This window comes from Leptosomus discolor, chromosome 3, assembly GCF_034619465.1.
Source record: "Leptosomus discolor isolate bLepDis1 chromosome 3, bLepDis1.hap2, whole genome shotgun sequence".
Classification (NCBI taxonomy): Eukaryota; Metazoa; Chordata; class Aves; order Leptosomiformes; family Leptosomidae; genus Leptosomus; species Leptosomus discolor.
Window position 1 is genome coordinate 83,931,342 of NC_141393.1, and position 20,736 is coordinate 83,952,077.

A 20,736-nucleotide genomic window follows, 5' to 3' on the forward strand; every position below is an offset into this window, starting at 1 on the left:
AGTCAACATACCCAGGCTTTTCTGACCATAGATTACAGGAGCGTGCTGTTTGTTTTATAGCCATGAACCCGCTCAATTGAATCACGTCCGCCTGAGCTTAGCAGCTTAAAATTCATTCCACACAGCCTGCAGTGCTGACATGGATATGATAAGACAGAAGAACAGAAACACCACTCTGAAGTAACCTAGCTGAACTGCACATGTTCTGACCCTTTTTGAACTCCCCCGAGCTTTTGTTACCTTGCAAATGCAGCTCTAAAACTGCTCTTGTATCTCCAGATCTTTGCTCTTAGCCATGCAGAAGCCTATTTCTCTCTGGGACTGGCAGCGAGAGAGGTGCTCTCTGAAGAAGGCTCCTAAATGAGTGTGCACACTGAACTCTTACTGAACTGAATTAATTATTAAAGATGCAGATGGAGCTGTCCAAATGATAAGAACAGCTCCTGACGTATCATGATCCAAGCTTTCATTAAACCATTTCAGGCATACTAATGGTTTCCCACCACTCATTACTTACATGTTCTTTTCTCATAGATATAATAACCCTGGTGCCCAAAGGCACGACAGACCATGGACACAGTGAAGGTGAAAGTTCCTCAGAAGATGCGCTGAGGAACCCCATGCTTCCCCCCTCATACTGCCCACCCTCGCTTTGGGCAGAGCTGTATATAAACACCAGTGCAAACGCCTACAAACTCGGAGAAGGATTTGTAAATAAAGTAGCAGGCAATACTGTCCAAAAAAGGGTTTATGTGCATTGACAGTACTATTAAACTGAGAATCATCAAAGTGATCTAAGATGTCAGAAAGCCTACCGAGGTGAAGCCCTCACGTGCTCCCGACGCCAAGCGGGTCACCCTACAAACACGGCTCTTTGGTTCCACTGCACACGACGCACTACTTTTCAGCCATTACACTTCTCACACGTCTTCCTCCACTCTCTCTTGCTTTCTCAGTTGGGACGATTAGAGGGCAAAGCAATTGCTGGAGAAGAATTACTCCCAGGAACTGTGCTGTGATTGCTACCTGCTGTTTCATATTTTTGAAGTTGGGAATACTGCTCCCAAAGGCCTTTTGCGTCTCAGCCTAAATGATTTGCTGGAGGATAATAATGTCATGGCCAGTAAATAATAGTGAACTATGTCTGTACATGGTCAATATGATTAAATGCCCTTCACCTCTATTCTCACTCTGACCTGGTTATGAGGAAGTGAAAGAGCCGTCAGCAATGCCCTGAGCTTCCCATGTGAAATGTTATTTTAAAGCAAGAGAGAGAAATAGAGGTGACTTAGCAAAACACTCCCAGTAACAATAAAATAAAAAGCCAGACACAAAAGGGAAAATTATCACCGCACAATCAGACTTGAGGTAACTGAACTGCTGCGGCACGGAACTTAGAACAATTTTCTAGTAATGACGACAACAACTGCAAGAAACTGCTTTGTGCGGAAGAATACTGTCTATCATCGTGAAAATACTAAGTATACTGTTCAATTGTAACCGAAGGTTTAATTAAAAAAGAATCCCTATCACCCTGAGACTTGATTTAATTTAAATGTGTTTAGAATAAACTCTGTACAACTGCTATGGTCTACACTTAAATCTTACAAACACTATAATCGTTCTAATTCAACTCACACGCACAGGAGTTTTGGCATCTACACTATTTCTTTGAAAATATGCCAGTGAACTCAAATGACTTCTACACTGCACAACCATCTTTTCGTAAGCGACTGCTTAAGGACTGAAATAGTTTTTGATAGGAACAGAGAGTAAAACAAACCTAAATATATGTAAGCTTGTCTCAACACTGAAGGTACCAGGAAGGAATAAAGCACCCACAAAAGACTGGCTGGGTACATTTTTTATAGAAAGTTCCATAACGAAAGGATCAGTTTGTTTTTAGATGGAGAAGCAAACTATAAGCTACAAAAAATGCTGAAATAGAACGTCTGGCGTATAGCTCTAGAAAAGTCAGAAATCTCAAAACCATGCCTGATGCATGTACATCAATTGTGATGACAAAACACAATTCCTGAAATTTGGAAATCCAAGGGAACTGAACTTGTGTTAACTTTTCGCAACTCTACTGCCGTGTAAAGGCAGGGGAACAGGCAACTACTCCAAAAGCATGAAAACAAATGAATCCATCCTTCCAAACTCTCAGCAGTGATGAGAAAAGCTCTCTGTGAACATCGGCGACGTCCCCAGCACCAGCCTTCTGGAGTATTTCCCAAGTATTGCCAGGCTTAAAGACACTGAACTAGCGGGGAGAAACAAGGTGATCCAAAATGCCCACCTTGCCTTCCCTCGCCTTCCAAATCCCTGCGCTGTGCAGTGTTGGCAGTGATCGTCTGGAGTAACAGGGAGGCGTTTTCTCCCGGGGCTGACACACGGCTACGTGGCTTTTTACCTGCGAGCGCTCAGGGAGCGGGTAACTGGTGTGTGAACGCGACAGTCGGTCGTGAGCTGTACAGACGGGTGTGCACGTGTACAACCGCTTTACTCAAACGGCTGCAAGGACACGCTTTCTACTGGTAACATCATATTCTATTATTTATACTAAACCAGATGAACTTGTATGTCTGACATACATTGCATGCAGCATAAATACACACAGAAGCAGTCACGGGAAAATGCGCATGTGCAAATACACATACAAATGCTGTGAAAGTGTAATGAAATGTAAGATTTATTTAACTACCCAATGCATTAGAACACCCTTTTGAGATAATTACGTTGGATAATTAACAGTTAAATTCTGGAACGTGTACAATAGTGACTCAATTGAAAGCAATAATAATAATGGTTCCTTTAAAAAACCCCTGTGTTTAGTACCTCATTGATTTTTCGTATGACTACACATGTCAATACGACCTTCAGAGCTGAAGCCATTAGGAAAAGATGGCTGCGCTGAAGTGCCACCACAGCTTTGACAATTAATCATTTGGGCAGCACTCTTTAAAGATTTTTAAACATTTATATAACCACTGGTCACGTTACGAATTGTTTATAAGCATATTCATGAAATGTCTTGTGAATAAGCATGGTAATGACTGGTGTTATTTTAGCTTTGCTATGGGGCAACCTAAAAGGAAAGGAAAGGAAAAAACAAAGTTCTTACCAGAATAATAAAGGTAACAGGCCCAATGAAACTCCAGATAAAATAGTTATCTACATGGAGCCAGCAACTATCGTGGAAAAAAAAGAGAATGAAAAGTGAACAACTGCATTAGCACCTCAGTCCCATAAACGGGAAAAGAGTTCTTAAGCCAACATTTTGCCAGTAAACACTGATAAACATTGCACACTACCACTTAGTCCATGGACAATTCTTCCCAACCTCAAACTCTTCTGTGAGTCCTGTTTAACAACACTATGGAACTTGAAAATACATCATCAGGAATGGCAAACAGGTAAGAAGAAACTACACCAACTCGAGCCCTCTCTCCTTTCAGCCAAAGCCTTGGTGACGGGTGCCATCGTGGGCTGACGAATCTAACGTCAGCTAAGTGTTTTTCACAGGTTTCCCACGTAATCTTCAAAACCTGCTTTTAACTTATTTATGTCCTATGCAAAGCGCTTCCTCCCGAGGAACAGGGGACAGGAAACGTTCAGCTGCCTGAACTGCCTTGCTGAAAAACAACAGGGCGTAAATAAAGCGCCCCAGCTGGGAGCTGAAGAGCAGAGCACCAACACCATGACACCAGACTGCACGGCGGGTAAACCTGTGAGGGCCAGCCTTGCCTAGCGAGCCGGTTCTCACCCAGCCCCGCTCCCTGCTGAACTGCTCTCAGGTGTCTTTCAGCAGCAGCAAAATCAAGCGGCTTTCTTGTAGTCAACAGTACCTTCCCATTCTGTAACTAATGTCATCAAAGGACAACGTAAACACTACTGGAAGGCAAATTCATGCCTCCAGCAACTCAAATCCTCAAAAACGCTTTCTGTCTACCTTCTGCCACTTTCTGTCTGTATCTGTATTTTCGTCAATAAAAGGCAGTGGCTAATTTTCATCCTGCTCTACTTGCCTGATGAAGTATTATCAAAATGAAACATACGGGCTGGAATACTGTACTGTCATAATTCAGGACGAGAGTTAGCTGGAGGGGCAGCTCAACAAAGAGATCTAATGAAGCATTAGCTTAAAACTGGGTGGTTAGGCCTGTCAGATACTTTAAGTTGAGATTTTTTTACTTGATATACATTTGAGGCCAAAAAGTTATTTACTTTTTCAATTTGTTTCAGGTCAATCTTTTGTGTTAAAAGAAAGACCATAATTTAGAACCGGTCTCTCTAGAGTACAAATCCTCTGAACCTAGAGAATTACAAAAGACTTGATTGTAATTTGTGCACAGCATTGCCATTCTCTCACAAATAAAGCTTTCAGACGGTATTTTAGTCTGTCAGGGACCCTCTGACAACTAATAGGCTTTAAAAAATTATTCACTTGAAAAACACTCAGGTCACTTGCAATTACTTACGCTTTCTCTGTTCCATAGCTCTTATAGTCAATAGCTGCTGAGACACCAACTACTGTAGCAGGGAAGAGGTAGCCAGCAACATAATAGTACTTCTTCCTGGAATATTCACTTTCAAATACTTCTACTAACATTAGATAAAGCTGCACTCCTTCTAGACACATCCAGGCAAAGGCTGCCAGGAAGAAAAAGTGTAAGAGACCTGCGAATATGGGACATGCAATCTGCAGAGAAAAAGAAAGACGGAAATATAAACCACAAAATCTTCACACCATCACATCTCCAGTTAAACAGTGTGTCACAGAGCAGCACGTACTTCTATCAGAGATCTTTCACAAATTCAGGGGCATTTTCCCTACCTGAACGCATACACTGAACATTTGAAAACACTAATGTCTGGCCACAGAGAGTAAATTAGCTCAACAGTGGGACTGAAGGTAAGGCAATCGCACCCTCACCCCCCAGTCTTCAATCACAGAGCGGGCTTTGCAAATTTATAAGCAGCTCTCTGATTTTGAAATGTATGTGGTTTTAGGACTTAACCGCTTAGATAATCTGAGACATGAAGTGTTGGTTCCAGATGCCTAAGGTAACACCGCTTATTTAAACTTACGACGTGGCCAGCAAGCCATGTTTATCTGCTCTAATTATGGAAGTTTCTACTGTCATAACAGAAATCAATCCGAATACTCGCCCCTGTGGCCGAGTTCTGGATGAAACTACACTGAATTATTAGATTTCAACCCAATGGATTGCTTCAGAATTAATTTCGCCGACACAATGCCAAAAAACCTGCAAGAACGTGCGGTGTGAAAAATGCGTAAATATACAGATAAGGCTCTGTACTAATATCCACAGAAAAAAGTAGTCAATAGCTGTCCAGACATAGGACAATACAGAGAAAACATGTATGTTCTTAGTAGGTCAACATTTCATTTCAACTCCTCTTTCAAAAGTTGAACCACCTGCTTCGTTAATAGCCGATGTTTCTCAACTGAAAATGAAACCCACGGCAGTAAGTGGGAAATTAAGGCCACAGTGATATTTCTGATGGACGTAAATACTATTTATGAACATGCCTATCTTATTTTCACGCTGAGCTTTCATTTCAGCCTTGCTGTGTCAGAACGCTGAAAGCTCGGCAGTGTTGTCATGTTTTAATTCAACTCCATTTCAAACAGTCATTTCGGAGAACAAGACCAGTACACACAGAGGAAACTTACCTTGTACTCTGTCTTATCGATGCCTATGAGGAAAATGAACTCAGCAATGAATAGGTTGATACAAAGGTTCTTGTGAATAGTGTTACGATCACTTTGCAGGCCACGGAAAAAACAGAATGTGAAGATGCAGATGGCCAGGCAAACAAGAGAGATGACAATTCCCACCCAGGTGATGACAGTGAGGAGCAATTCGTGCACTCCATCTTTGTACTAGAAATAACCAAGAATGGAGAAAATTAATATGACTCTTTATGAGTATAAACAAAACCCGATTTTCACAGGTAGCATCCAGAAAAGTTACTTGTTCATTACATGAGATGGGCAAAAGGTGCTCAGTAATTTCTCAGTCTCAGGTCAGCTTCCCAGAAGAGCAGGATTAGGGTAAGCAGAAAAGGAGCAGGTCTCAGAGAAAAACGTGACTCTTTTTGCCAGATCGGACAGCATTTTTACTTTTCCCACGGCTCCCTGTAAACTTACCAGGCAAGAACAAGTAGAGAAACATAACCATTTCAGAGTGCCACTAGGCTCTGATGCAAGGAAAGAGGAGAGCTTTCCCTGGGACCTCCTGTAAGAGTGCGTGTTCTGTCCTACAGACCCGCAACTCCCCGGTGGAGAAGAAAGCAACAGACCAGCTGGGACAACATGCAGGAGACGTTACACATGTGACTCCAGCTCTTGTCTCACGTTTAGCTAAGGTCCTTCCTTCAGCGGTGACAGAATCACTCCTGTCACCTCTGTTATCTTTTCAGCGACCTTTCAGGATACAATGGCTTTATGAGAAGCCTCCCATCCCTGCAGATATTGCACGCTCCGGGCCCCCTCACACCCACTCAGTGCTTTAACTAGACAAGAAAATTTCAAGAGTATGAAGAGGCATTTCAAAAACCCGGATGGACGCTCCTTGACCTTCCTGCTCTTCCCCTGTGCTTCCAGGGAAGAGCCTGCACCGCTGCCCCTACCGACACTCTCCAGCCGTACCGGGCAAATTCTGCACAATGGTTGTAAGGTTGGTCAGCAACTTCAAAATAGGATTTGAAGAAAACTCTTGTGCCTCCTTGTTTTTCTTTCCCATTACTCTGCTCGTAACTTTACGGGTGAGGAAGAAAAGTGCTACAGAAAGCAAATTGCATTGGACGGAGTGGGTAGAAGCTATAAATACTTAGAAAACTTCGGCCATTTTGGATCTTGCTGAAAATTGATAGATAAATCTTTAAAAGTTTGTCCCCCGCCGACGGCTAGAAACATCATTACCTACCACGATTTCCCGATGAGCCATAAGAATTGCGAAGTTGGTTAGGTGACTGCAAGCACACGTTGTGTGAGTTTTATTTGTGTCCACCAGTTTGCAGCCTTGAGTTGACCAGTATCCCATCATCGTCCTCTCTGAGTAGTTCCAGAAGGAACAATTTGCATTGAAATAATTGTCAGGCTGGGAGATAAAAGGATAACATAAAGTGAGGATTTTACACACCAAGATGGCAATAACAATTGCTTAGTATGTGTAAAGGGTAATTTAGATTAAACTTTGCATGTTTCGGACAATAAAGTTTTTCATCAGCAAAACTGTGGACTCTGTTATACAAGGAAGACATCTAGTTTAAAAGGGACTTTATAGTCCGAAACACTCTAAAGCGTAGTCTCAATTACTGTAGACCCAATTTTAAACAATTACCATTTCCATCTTACGATTTTATGGACTGATGGTACATTATAGCCATTTCTGCTTTCTGCAAAATTAGGACTGTGAGTTTATCCTGAAGATATTTTTCCTGTAATTGAGAATTGGAAAACATCAACTTTTTCCCTTGCCTCTCACCTTTGGCCAGGCCAAAGTCATGTGAACAGACACCAGGAAAAAGTTCATTCCTCAACGCCTATCTATTTTGATGAAAAAAAAAATCAAAAGAGACTTATAAAAAGAGGCCAAATGAGAGGAAAACCCAACCACGTTTTCTCTATCATGGTACTGATTATTTATGTTTCCCATGTGAGACATGAAAACAGAAAGGACCAAACTAACGAGCAAAGAAACACAACAAATGAACTGCTGTGAAGAAAATATACACAAGATTAAAGTATAACAAAGACATAACACTTTATTCTTCCCTAAATAAATGCATTTAAACAATTTGTACAGGCTTCCAGAACTTGGTCTAAAACTAATGCAGAAAGTTAAAGCGTCATTAAAACTTGCTACATCAGACCATCAAGAATCCTAACAGTTATTTTCTGCCCTGCTACTGAGGTAAGAGTTAATTTTCAGTTAGAAACAAATTAGTCATTTACATTTTCATGTTGATTACTGAATTAGCTTTCATTAAGAATACACTTAAGTTCTAATAATCACTGAACCAGGCTCATTTAATTTTATGTTCACAGACTTAACTAAGGTTGTGTCTCTGACCTAGTCCAACATTTAAAATTCAAATGGAAAAAAGGTTATTTTTCTGCATTGCTTCTCTCTCTTGCTGATTTTATGACCTTCCCATTAATTCATTAGCATAACTCACATCAATGTGCTCCAGCGTGAAATGCACAGGATCCGTCAGGTACACCCGGCTGGACTCCTTGTTGATAGAGGCCGCGATGACGTGGGAGTTGACGGCGATCGTGCTGTTCCGCCCTGCGAAGTCGCTGCCGAGCTTTATGGTGGCATTTTCAGTACTGAGAAAACGCCCCAAGCTTTTGTAAATGATGAAAACCAGTTTGGCTAATCCTACAAAAGACAAAAAAAACCACCCCGTCGTCGTGCCCCAGAGCTTGACAGAAAGACAGCAACCCGTGCTCTAAGGGACGGGCAATAACGCAGCAGGGAACAGAGAGGCGTTTTCAGGCTATGGGTATGAAGAAGAACGCCCAGGTACTCATGTTCGTTGAGAAAAAAGCCACAGAGGAGTTTTGTTGTGTTTTGTTTTGATATTTTAATTAGGGGAGGTAATGCAGGTTTTAGAGAAGTTAATGGAGTTTCAGTGCTGCGTGCCCGAGACTCACCGTTCCTGCTGTTCTGTTTCACGGTGCTTGCGGAGAGCTGAATCGAGTTGCCTCCTTTGCTGCCCTGAGGAAATTTCAAGTCCTGCACCTGGCCCTCCGTAATGAGCACTGCAACATCCAGAACTACGCAGAACAGAGAGGGGGGGGGGGAGTGGTAAGAAAGGAGAATGCAGAGAAGTCTCTTGGCCAGAAGGCAACGTGCCAGATGACAGTATTCTTCCCCCAAACCCTTTATTTGGGTTTCTCACTGCTGTCCCCATCTGCCACCCTAAGACAGGCCTGTGCTCCATGTTTCAAGCAGAGAGAGTTATTTTTTTCAACCAAACCTCGTGCTCACTACTAAGGGACAGCACTCGGTGCGCGCGCTGGGGATCCAGCCCCGCGTGGCACGAGCGCTGAGCCACCAACGGCGGCTTGGAGACAGCTCATCACAGAAGCGACGTCCAGGCTACTGAGCTCCACGGAACCGCTCCTGTAGAGCCCCAGAGAGGTTCGCCCTGACTCTTCCCACCTTCCTGCACCAACAACCGGCGCGGTTCCGTCGACGACGGACCGTAACGCCTTTCCCCGGATCTTCCTACGCCAATTAAATCTAGGCAGAGTCACCTTCTGCAGTTACCAACACACAGACGTTGAAACGTGGAAAGTCTCATTTCTGCAGCCTGTTCCAAGCCTCCATCTCGGTACCCCTCAAATTAGCAGCCTTGCAGCTTCCTTGTACCTCACTGAGACTACATTAATCCCTCTAATAAGACGAAGGCATTTTAATTTTATGCACAGCAATGATTTTTGCCGTAACACACGCCCTGTACCAATATTTGCACATCTCTAATACCAAACCCCTTCATTTCTCTGTCACCACTTAAATTCCAAACCATGCTCCAACTATCTCCAGCTATTTTGCAGTCTCTGGAGCATAGCTATTCTGCATTATGGGAGATGTAGTTCACTGAACACATTTTTACCTGAAGGCAGTCATGTTTAATATAAACATTTGGCCGACGTTCTGAGTGCCTGAAATATTTAACTGGCAGAGAACGTTGAAAAAAAAAAAAAAAAGTAATTTAAATTCATTAGGAACGGTTTATATATAACAGGAAAGCATTTCTGCAGCTCTACAGAAAGCAGTTACCTCCAAAAATCCATACCCTGCCATTTAAGCACTCTTCATACCCATACGTTCTGCTAACGATTTTTCAGCGGTAAATCAACTTTTGCAACGTCCACGGCTTTCCACGTCACGCTGTATGAATGGCACTGAAGGAGAATGCTAATTCTGAAGAACTAAACAAGCCAAGCACGCCTGCCCTGCTTCGGAGCACCTACCCTTCCACCAAACGCCGTGCAGCTCAGCTTTCAAAGAGCACATCGCCACCCGGAATATTTTTTCCCGATTTTGCGTACAGACAACGCGCGGCGCGTTAAAACACACTTGAAAAGAAACCCGCTCACCGATATTTTCTGTGGGCATCGAGACCCTGGTTGGTTCTAAGAGATTATCAGCCAAGACAAAAGCCCCTTCTTCCAACGTATCAAGAAGCATGGTGGCTGCGTGGGCTTGTTCTGAAGAGTTCATGTCCTTCCAGGACTCCAGAGCTTCAGGCCTGAGCAGGTTGTCCACCGTATCCACAATTGCCTGCGTGCATTAAAGAACTACCATTAGGTCCGACCGCCCTGGGCAGCTGGGGAAAAGTTCCAATGGTACCTGGCGACAATTATAATACTTCAGTGTCGGAATGATTTACTGCCATTTAATGGCACTGGAAAAGGACCTTCAACATAAGAACATTCTCCTTCCCCTGGCTGGATCAGCAGGAGCAGCAGTGCAGTGAGCCACCAGCACCGCACGGTCTCTAAGTGGTAAACGTGCAGCTTTGACTCGTCTCGCCCCAGACACAAAGGCGGTCTTATTAACGTGCTGAAAAATGCAAAAATAAACGCCACAAGTTTTGCCCGAAGCTTTCATCTCCCAGTTAACGTCAAAACGTATAACTTCTATTTAAAAATCTGCCGTTTAGGCTGAAATGACAATACTACTCTTCTGGAAACTGAGCCCAACCCGTGCAGTCGCAGCACGGCGAGCTACTTGTCTATGACAAACTGCCTCCTTTATTACAGGAGGCACGGCACGAAGCTGACTCAGGGGATACAAATGAGCCCAGGCCACTCGGGCCCCCACCTCCTGTTCCTGTACCTGTTCATAGACACTTAAAAAGATTACTGACTCCCACTGCTGCACAAAGGTCAGTTAAAAAGGGAAATCAATAGAGCAAACAAGACATCCACTGACTGTCCCTGTTATCAGGGAAGGCAAAAGAGTAAAACTTGAGTAAAGGTGCCATTTTGGAAGTCTTGCCTGGAACAACTCTATCATCACGTTTTAAGGTTCATTAGGCTGCACGTAAAGTAACAGTAAATAAGGAAGAAGAAGAATTCAGTGACATGATTACATTATTTTTACAAAATAATCCAATCAATCAGAGTAATCAGTTAATCAATCGGAGGCAGGCTCTCACGTTAATGCATAATGCAGCTGTGCATTCCGGATGCTGTGCGCTGAGGACGCCATGCATTGCTGAAACACCCTGTTTACTCTGTCCCATTTACCCAGTCGTAATGTGTCATCAAGCATATATATAATTTGTTTGATCAATTTGAAAGCGTTGGAAATGGAAACAGAACACATTGTACAAACAGAAAGATGTCGGTCTGGAATACTTTATTGTGCAAATAAACGAATAGGAAAAGTCGGTCAAGGCTATTGTCAGAGCAAGATTAATTAGCCGACTCCATTTTAATATCCTCTTTCTGTCTACATTGTGAGCCACCACGACCTTCCTGGCAGGTGGAAGATGCTTCGAAGTGGCATGAAAAGCCTTTTTTCCTTCTCTAATGGGAGACAGAACAGTCAAAATGCTCGCACCGATACTGCTGCAGCCATTAACTAGAGTGGAACAGAAATTGGTCTGCAGAGGCCAGATTCATTAGTCACCAAGAAATACAGATTGGAGCCTCTAATCTGAGGTACAAATGAATCCTCTGTCACAAAGTGGGAACTTGCTTCATTTGCATGGTGTAAGTCAGCTTTTGATTTGTAATTTCAAGAGGTTTATTAGCCTTATCTAAGCAGAGAAGCCCATTTGAGACCTACAGAGAACGACGCCGGCTGGAAATTAAGGTTGTGCTATGGTTTCTTGAGTATCTCCACACGGCGCTGACGCTGTGCCCTCATGAACAAGGAACCCTTTTTATTTATCCCGGGATAAGCAAACTCTGCGTTTTTCCCCTGGAAAACACCCGCTGCCTGCAGCCCGAGGGGAGACCACGCAGCGCCACAAGGCAGGTGTCGGAGCAACCCCCTTGCTGCTCTTCTCACCGTCACGTTTGCTACTGAACACGAAGTAAGGAAACTCGCCCTGCTCAAACCTGGGTTTCCCTTTGCTATTAAAAACCATTTTCTACTAAAAAAAGCTATTACAACTGTTATCTCTCCGGATCTTTGTCTCTTTTTGTCAAATTTTTGCACAACTGGACATCTCTCATCCCCTTCCTGGGCTGCAGGATAAAAGACAGAAGTGCCCTGCGCAGAGAAATGCCCCTTCAGTAAGAGCCTGAATTATTTTATTATGTCGCAAAGTATTTCAAAGTTCTTTTCAAAACTCCTTCTTACATTTCATCTCAGAGGGTACAAGTAAACACCAGTATTTTAAAAGAAACTTTGAAAAAACGTGCAATAAAATTTTTCAGAGCCAGACACGATCTGTTCTAGGACTTTTTTCCCTTCTTCAGAGGCGCGAGGCGGCACGGCTGCCACCGCGCTGCAGGGCAGGAGCCGGCCGCTGCGGACAGCCGTTCTACAGCAGAGGGAAAGGGACTGCAAATCGGGTAGCGATGCGTTACATGCCTTCCACACAGCCTGGTGAATGGGACACGCGGCACACACTGCACTGGTGAAGTTAGAGAAGGGCTTGTCTCTACGTTTTATCCTGAAGTCACTGAATCTGCCCTGTGTAACAACTCTTACAGCTGTAAGGAGGAGTGGTTTTACTAGGTGTAAGAATACACACAGAACAAAGCAGGCTACATAATGTACGTTTTTCATGCAAGCAAATTAACTCCAAACAGTCTTTGATATTAAATACTACCAAGCTGCAGTAATTTCTGTTCAGTTGCCAGCTTTTTCCTCCACCCAAAGTTGTATTATGAGAGAGATGTTACTTCCAATTCAGAGAACAACCATTTCTGCTCTTTTAGTTTTGAACAAGTTGAGGTAAAAGAGGTATAAACTTTGATCTTCAATTTTTTTTTTTTTTTTTTTCTCAGTGTTACACCTGTGCAAAGCCAACATTTGTACAGCTGATACGGGGCACAATACACATTTATCAAAGACTGAAATACACAGGATCATGCAGCAAGATGATAAAGCGTGGCAGGTTGCTGAAGCGGGGAGAAAGCAGGGTGACAGCACAGGAGAGATACCTTAAGGTAAGCCCTGCATGTCTTCTCTCGTTTTTGGAGCTTTTTAGTAAGAAAAAAGAAAATCAGAAGTTAGACACACTCTGGAAAGCTTCAGAAATATCAAAAAAAAAAAAAAAAAATTAAGTTCTGGTGTTTCAAATCCCGAATTTGAACCACAGCCTGGACATTCATCTGGTTTCTGTCCAGCGATGGCTGCAAAAAAACCATCACACAGGAAACATTTTCCCCCAACCTTCACACAGGCACCCAGTTATCTTTGCCCAAACGGTGGGATTTGTGAGAAAAGGTCAAAGGAGAAAAATCCCTGTGCGGGCACTCGGTCTGTCTCTGGGAAAACTCTTTTAAGGGCAGCAAGGGACTGTAAATAAAACTACCGCCAAAATAAGAGAGGAGAGCACGGAGCTCGCTCTCTGAAGGAGGCTGAAAAAATGTTTCGTTTGTAGCTTGTTGACTAAGCTGAGGCAAGGAAGAGGCCAAGAAACACAGCGTCTCCTCTGAGAAGGAGAGGAATGGTAACAGCACTTGTGATTTGTACTTAAACCACAAAGACAGACGTTTTCTCTGAACATCATTCCAGAGAACACAGTTATTCGTGTTTCGGCTACGCGGATTAAGGCATTTTTATAAAGCTCAATTATAAGCGATGCTGGCGTCTTTAAAAGGCTCAGAGAGTGCTGTTATTCTGCAGGAAGTCAGATGAAAATAAAACCCTGCACCTATGCAGAATCCCACTGATTTTATTACACGTTCAGGGTTAAAAGGAGCGCTGGATCACCACGCTGATTTGTTACAGAATTTCGGAGAGCTAATGCCCATTTCCCGCACACTGGTGAGAACGCGCTCCAGATTTTAATAAGGGACACAGCTCTGTGCTTTAGGACCAGTCAGCTATTGTGAATTACATCCTATTCCCTGAAGAAGGTAATTGCAACTTTCCACTGGGTATTTACTGCTGTTTTCTCTTACATGTTTATTCCAGAACTATAAGCACACGGGAACAAAGTATAGTTTCATATTTTTGAAAGGGAAAAAAACCAAAAAAACCCACAAGGGCAATGGTTATCCCAGCAGGGGGAGGTGACGGGAGGCGTGTACCTTGTTGTAACTCCTTCCAGCAGAGTCTTTTTCACTGGGCCGCAGCTCCTGCAGCTGAGCATCCAGAATGTCCACGAGCTGCTCCATCAGCCTCACCGAAGAACTCACATCGCCAGCGAAGACCGGGCCTTTGGTGTGCTTAGCCAGCTCGTTGGCCAGACTAGCAGCGTTCTCCCCACTTCGGATCTGAAATGACAATTTATATTATCTCAGCAGGGTCCCTTGTTTGGCTTGCGGCTCCTAATTCCAATTCCCCGTGTACCTTTGTTGTGGTGAAATAACCATTCGCACGTACGTGGAAATCTGCAACTAATTGAGACCAATAACGTTCTCTTTATCTCAGAAGATTAAAGGTTCTTAGATCCGTGACACACAAAAGCAGTTCTTAACAGCCATCAAAACCAGCAACCAGACTGGGACTTTTGGGCTAGATCTTCTATTCATCCTCACTTTTCTTTTACTGCCGTTATCAGACGGTAAGAAATCTATTTGTTCCTACCACTGCTCGAGGCATTTGAAAGTCAAGTAGCCTGGTACTGACAACAAATTATCCAGTTTTCATAAACTTAGTAAATCTCAGTGGGGAGGGAATACACAGAAAGTGGCTCTGTGCTTTAATCACACCGTTATTAATGCACTCAGACAAAAATCTATTTATTACAGTATAATTTTTCCTGAACCAAAAAAACCTCGCTGTATACCACAGTTTTTGCTGTGTGATTTACGATTATTTGATTCATTAAGCAAATACGGCTTTTGTTTTGTGAACACCAGCAAAGCCACCTCGCTTTAAGGAGCGAGGACAACGGGTCATCACAGATTCAGCACAAGAACTGAGAGGGAGGGCGTACCAAAACCCACAGACGAACCTAGCTGTTGGCCACTGCTTTGCACACCAAGTAACTCCTTCTACTTTAAATGAACAGGGAGTAATAAAGACGCCTTCAACAAGCTGAATTATTAATGCTCCGAGTTAAAATCCTCAATCACCAGATTAAAAGGTTTCAACCAACCTTCTGAGCCAGCTGATTTACCCAGTGTGAGGTGCAGTTGCTAAGATCAGGGCCTTTGGGGTTCCACGTTCCCGTTAGGACCAGGCAGAGATACGAGGCAGTTCCTACAACAGATGGTAGAAAACAACGGTGACGAGGAAATCATTTTTCTGCGCGCAGCCAGGCCACCGGCTACGCCGTGCTCCCAAGCGCTGTTCAATTCTGAATGCTGCTAACAGCAGCAGTTGACAATAACTGACAAAAACGTAAGGAAATAATGTAGATTACAAACAGCAATAAAAAAAGTCAGTGAAAAGTACCAGACGTTTTCTGCAAACAAACAAAAAGCCCTTGATTCTTCCTGGAGCTCGTCCAGAGGGGAGCTCGGAATGAGAAAGGCAGCTGTAAGCCTATTTCACAACCGTCCTCAAGCCAAGCCCCAAAATCTGACTTGAGTTCTCAAAAGCACATGCGCCACGTGACGCTGGGGCTTACGCTCCAGCGCCTTTGGCAGAGTAAAACTTGACCACTGCCTGCGGATACCGCGTCCTCCAAGGGACAAAAAAAACGTGCGACAAAGAGCTTGAGATTCAAAACAAAGTTCACCACAAGAGAGCGGCGCATTGCTTTGGAGACGTCTGCTTGAAAGGAAGATATAATGTGAAAGGCAGTACCTCGCGTTCCTTTGGGGCAAGGGCGTTCAACCATCATTCCTCTCTGCGTCTGAGGCCAGCTAATCTCCCTGGCCTCAGTCGGTTCACAGAATCTCTCCGGCAAAGGGAAAAAACTTGTCACGGGAGGGATTTTGGTTGTGGAAATGGGCGGCGGCGGCTTGGGTCCTCTGCTCCCTTCCTTTGTTCCTCCAGCTAACGTCGTGCTTACGGGGCCTTTCTGGGACGTCGTGCTAGTGGTGGACACCGTGGTTTTGTACAGCTCTGCTGAAGAAGTTATGGTCACTGCTGTGGTAGGCACTGCACAGAGAAAATTAAGAGTAATAATAAAATAAATTACTTCAAAATTGTAAAACAGCAAAGTCCTTTAAGTGTTATTTATGTAGTTTTAAAGGATTCTCTGCATCTCCTTTCCTTCGTTTTAATATTACTCTTTTTTTCCTCCCAGCTCACACCAGTATGATGTTTCAGCACATTCTCCAAACAATCTCTGCCGTAATAAAAATTGATAGTTCCATTTCTACAGGCTGAAAGGCAGCGCTAGTGAGTTATCAGTACCTAACAAACACGCTCAAAGCCATTAAAGATCACTTAATCACTTCTGCAGCAGGAATAACTCAACAGCCAGAACCACTTGAAGCGGCGTGCCGTAAACCACGCGGTCCAGCTTTAACGACGACGGCAGCGGGCTGGAACTAACGAGACCTTTTTAAAACAACAGACCCCAAAACTTCCAAGTCACTCAGGACACACCTTCCAGGAAAATAATGACCGCCACATCTCCCTGCTCAGCAGTCCTTCTGCTTGAGAGCGCCCCAGCACGCCCCAGTAGCTCCCAACAGGAGCAGCGCCCGGCCTGCACGTGCTGGAACGCTTTGGGCTTTAACATCTTTTGGGTTTTTTTGATAAAGCAGGCACGAAGACACAACTCCTTCAAGCCGGTGGCAAGCCCCTAGTTTAATCTCTCCTGAAACGCCAGGCTCGGCTTAGGGGAAACCCCTCCGCCAGCTGGTCCCAGTTGGGAAGGCGTCGCTGGAGCTGGTGGGGCACAGCCTGAGCCAGGCAGGGGCTGGGGCTGGGCAGGGGCAAGACCAGCCGATGCCAGAGGAGAGAACAGTCCTGCGTTCCTGTTCATCACCTTCCAACGTGTGTTGGGCAACGGCGGAAACGATGAGTGAGCGCAGCAACTGAACCAGTTATCGTTAATTATTTCCCAACCTTCATTAGTGTTCACAGTGCTTTACAGGCACATAAAAGCACAGATCCTTGTGCCGAGAATAAATAAGCTCATCTCAAGTATTTTTTAAATCCTAACTGACACGGGAATAAATGAAGCTAATTTTAGGATTAACTTCAGTGGATAAAGTGGCTTTTTTCTTTCTTTTTTCTTTTCTTCTTCTGCAAGGCCCTTGAACTCTGACTTACTGGACAATACATCTTCTCTAAAATGAAATCATCAACAAAAACCAACAGAAGAGCTGCCCCGCTTTCTTTCAGCAGATGCTTTTTAAGTCAGTGTTTTGAGTAAGATTAACTTTCACTAGTTTGGCAGATAACAATTATTTTAAAATCCTTTTTCAATTATATTTCAGTTATAATTTATCAGGAGTCTCGAATATGAATTCATCGTCTTATTTTCATATGAATTTAGAGTGGAGTTTTTGAACGCCACGATCTGTTTTTAAAGACTAAAGGCAGAGACGGGCTTTTTCATCCCTCGCTTGCGCGCAGATGAGGAACTTTGGAGGCTGCCTCCTCTTCAGCCCCGCTCCTGGCTGCCCGAACCCAGTCTGTGCAGCTGCGCAGCAAACCCGCTGAAACCCTCGATCTCTTCCGCAAGCGCTTGCCTGGCATCTTGTGAAACCGCTGTCATTTGCTTTTGATTACAACGCACCCAGCCTTCCAGTGCTCTCCCAATTAACATTCGCCAAAAGCCTTTGCCGTCCCTTGCAGAAGCGCCAGGCAACGCCTGCTGAATCAGGTCCTGGGAGCGGGGAGCTGGTGGGGACGGAGAACGACGCAGGGGACAGCCAATTATTCCTACCGAGCCCCTAACACGCTGTGCTAATCAGTCTATATTTCATCACTGAAACGTGCATTCGCGTTATCGCCCTTACTACCCAAACTCCACAGCGTTCAGGATGGCTTCGCCTCAGGAGCAAAACATCCCTGTAACAATTCACAGCAACCCCCTCAAGTTCCGCAGCGAGGTGACAATTTTCAAACCGTTTTGAGCCACACCCTGAGCTAAAACACCCTGCTGTCATGACGCAGCTTTAGGTAGAATGATTTAATTGTCCATTAAAGTCCATTTCAAAGCCTATCACCCATGGTTCAAAGACGACCTGCGTAGCTCGGCAGCAGTACGTACTTCGGCAATGTATCTGTAATCTCGCATTTTAGGAGAAAGACTTCAAACCACCTCTCTCACAAAACTGAAGACAATCCAGATAATTTCTAAGAGATTTTCTCTGCAATTAAATTTTTTAAAAGGAGAAGTCACTATATTTAAGGATGCACCAGGAAACTTCAGGCAGTGCTGGAAGTCTGGGAAAGGAGGAGGTTGAAAAAATAAGAAATGACCCAACACATCACTTTAAGGAATCCATCCAGCTTTTAGAAGGCAGACCACTTTGTTTTTAATGACCTGTTGGGGAACTTAATCCGCAAGGCCATTCTCCTGAGCTGCCAGAGGACACACGATAGCTGCCGCCACCTGATGGCTCCCGTTCCGAAAGGCGAGGGCGATGGCATCTGCCGAGCGCTTCACCCACGGAAGGCAATGGCAGTGATGAGTAATACACCGCAACTAAGAGGAAGAACAAACTCCACGTCGAGGTTATTAACCTACTGCTCTGAGCAGCAGGGGTGAGCCTCTACAAGGCTGACGATACGTCATTTTTGTCCAACACCAAAAAAGCCGCTTTTACAAGGAGAGATTCTGGTTTAGACTTTTTGGCTAGGCTTGCCACGCCAAGGAGAAACCCAAAATCTCTTCTACCTTCTTCCTTTCTTTAAGGAATAGGTGTGTCTCTCTCTATCAGCTGAAGAAAGCGTTCGTAAAATTAAAAAAAAAAAGAGTAAGAAAGGAGCAATAGGAAGCAAATCCAAAGACTCAAGTTGAGGGTAATTAATTCACATTTGTTTCATGCAGTTCCTAACAGCTGATTTAAACAGTTATGCACAGTATTTGTTTCTAAAAATGAAGACACCACTGGAGTAAAACTTTAACACCTGTTTAACAGTGTGATGTCTATAAAAACCATAACACAATTGCCTGGGACAGCAGGGGAATAGTAACTTTGGGTCCCCAACTGACAGTGAAGAGCAGATTTCGAGAAGGCACACCAGCTATCCGCTATTCCTTGCCAACAGGTTTCTATTCTAAGCATGCATAAAATAAGTTTTTTAAAAAAACAAACCAAGCAAAAACCAAAAAAAAAAAAAAAAAAAAAAATCCCCACCCAAAATACATCTCTGACCTTAAGATTTAAAATCGAAATGCCCAGATGAGGCACCACTCTTGAAAATACCGCTGGTTCCACCTTCATCTCCGGCTTCCAGGCAGTTGGAGCCATCAGCTGCATGGATTGTTCAGCTATGCTCTTGTAGCTCAGGTATTTCAGCGTAGTCAGACACGTGAAAATCCACGTGCTCGCCTTCGTTCTCAAAAGGTTTTCACGGGCTGAGCTGCTGTGTGGAGCCACGGAGCTCAGAAACCTGTGCGAAGCCACGCTTCCCTGCCTCCTACCGCCGGGTGCCTGCTTCCAGGCTGCAGTGAAGAGCAGGGAAGTGGCTAAGACTCCCCTAATTACCCACAGGTTCCAGCCCTGACCCTGCCAAGCCCCGTTCAGTTGAAAGCGAAGTGTTTACACAGCCATTTATGAACTTATACCCTGAGAACGGTAACAAGTACACCACAAAATTAGCAGCAGCAGCTACCATCAAGAATTGTGCTACCTCGTCCCCGTTACGTCGTCTTTACTGGTACAATCACTCTTTAATCAATCTGCAGTGCATCAGATTCGATATAAGAGTCAAAAATCTAATTTATTTAACAATTTGCTGCGTGACTCCGTCATAGATTCTTGGTGTTATAAAAGACTTCGTTGCATGAGTTTCCTACTATTTCGAGCCTGTGGTGATAGTACTCTCTGAGTTTCTGCTCTGTCCACGCTCATCACATCCATATTTTCCTGCCGTGATCCAATAAATCTTAATGATGGGTATCACGGTACAAACAGGGAGACAACTTCAGCCTGATCAGTTTGCACAGTTAGCGCAAATTGGGATGAGCGCAGATGAAATCTCTCCCTAACGCACCAACACCGAACAAAAGGATTTATCTTCTTTTTGTTACCAAGGAAACCTTACAATGTCACGCTCATATTCACTTTTTAGGGGGAAAATTCCCTTCATTCTTCCTGGTCTTTTCACGTAAACCCCCTATTTCAGCGAGGATTCATTTGGTCCCTTGGCTATCTCCTGCAGAAAGAATGTGACAGGACTTGTTTTACCAAGGGTATAACAACTCTGGTTTGCTTCGAAATTTTCATAGTGGCTCTCTGCAGGGCCGGATAGATTTTATTTTATTTCTAAATTAAGGTTTTGATTTTTAAATGCGATTTTTACACTTAACCTTAGCAAACGTGATCTTCTGCAACATCTGAGTGGTCCTTGTTAACCTCGGAAAATGCGCTCTTCTGCAATATCTGAGTGGTACTTGTCAGCTGCAGCTCTGAAAACCATTTCCACATCTATGTACTGTAATTCCCACGAGAAGGGAGAAGAAAAAACAACACATGAA

At 43.9% G+C, this 20,736-nt stretch overlaps 1 protein-coding gene across 5 annotated transcripts in view; it reads right to left on the bottom strand.

Moving 5' to 3' along the window:
* The window catches only part of ADGRL2 (adhesion G protein-coupled receptor L2), a 124,907-nt gene that overhangs the window by 18,552 nt on the left and 85,619 nt on the right, over positions 1–20,736 (bottom strand). For all 5 annotated transcript variants that reach the window (XM_086462887.1, XM_086462886.1, XM_086462885.1 and 2 more), the window contains 11 exons: positions 15,933–16,229; positions 15,280–15,383; positions 14,267–14,452; positions 13,172–13,210; positions 10,145–10,328; positions 8,693–8,815; positions 8,212–8,417; positions 6,957–7,130; positions 5,702–5,911; positions 4,482–4,702; positions 3,125–3,191 (listed from right to left, as the gene is read on the bottom strand). In XM_086462887.1, the coding sequence (XP_086319013.1) occupies positions 3,125–3,191; positions 4,482–4,702; positions 5,702–5,911; positions 6,957–7,130; positions 8,212–8,417; positions 8,693–8,815; positions 10,145–10,328; positions 13,172–13,210; positions 14,267–14,452; positions 15,280–15,383; positions 15,933–16,229 (1,811 nt within the window). The remainder of the gene's footprint in view (positions 1–3,124; positions 3,192–4,481; positions 4,703–5,701; positions 5,912–6,956; positions 7,131–8,211; positions 8,418–8,692; positions 8,816–10,144; positions 10,329–13,171; positions 13,211–14,266; positions 14,453–15,279; positions 15,384–15,932; positions 16,230–20,736) is intronic.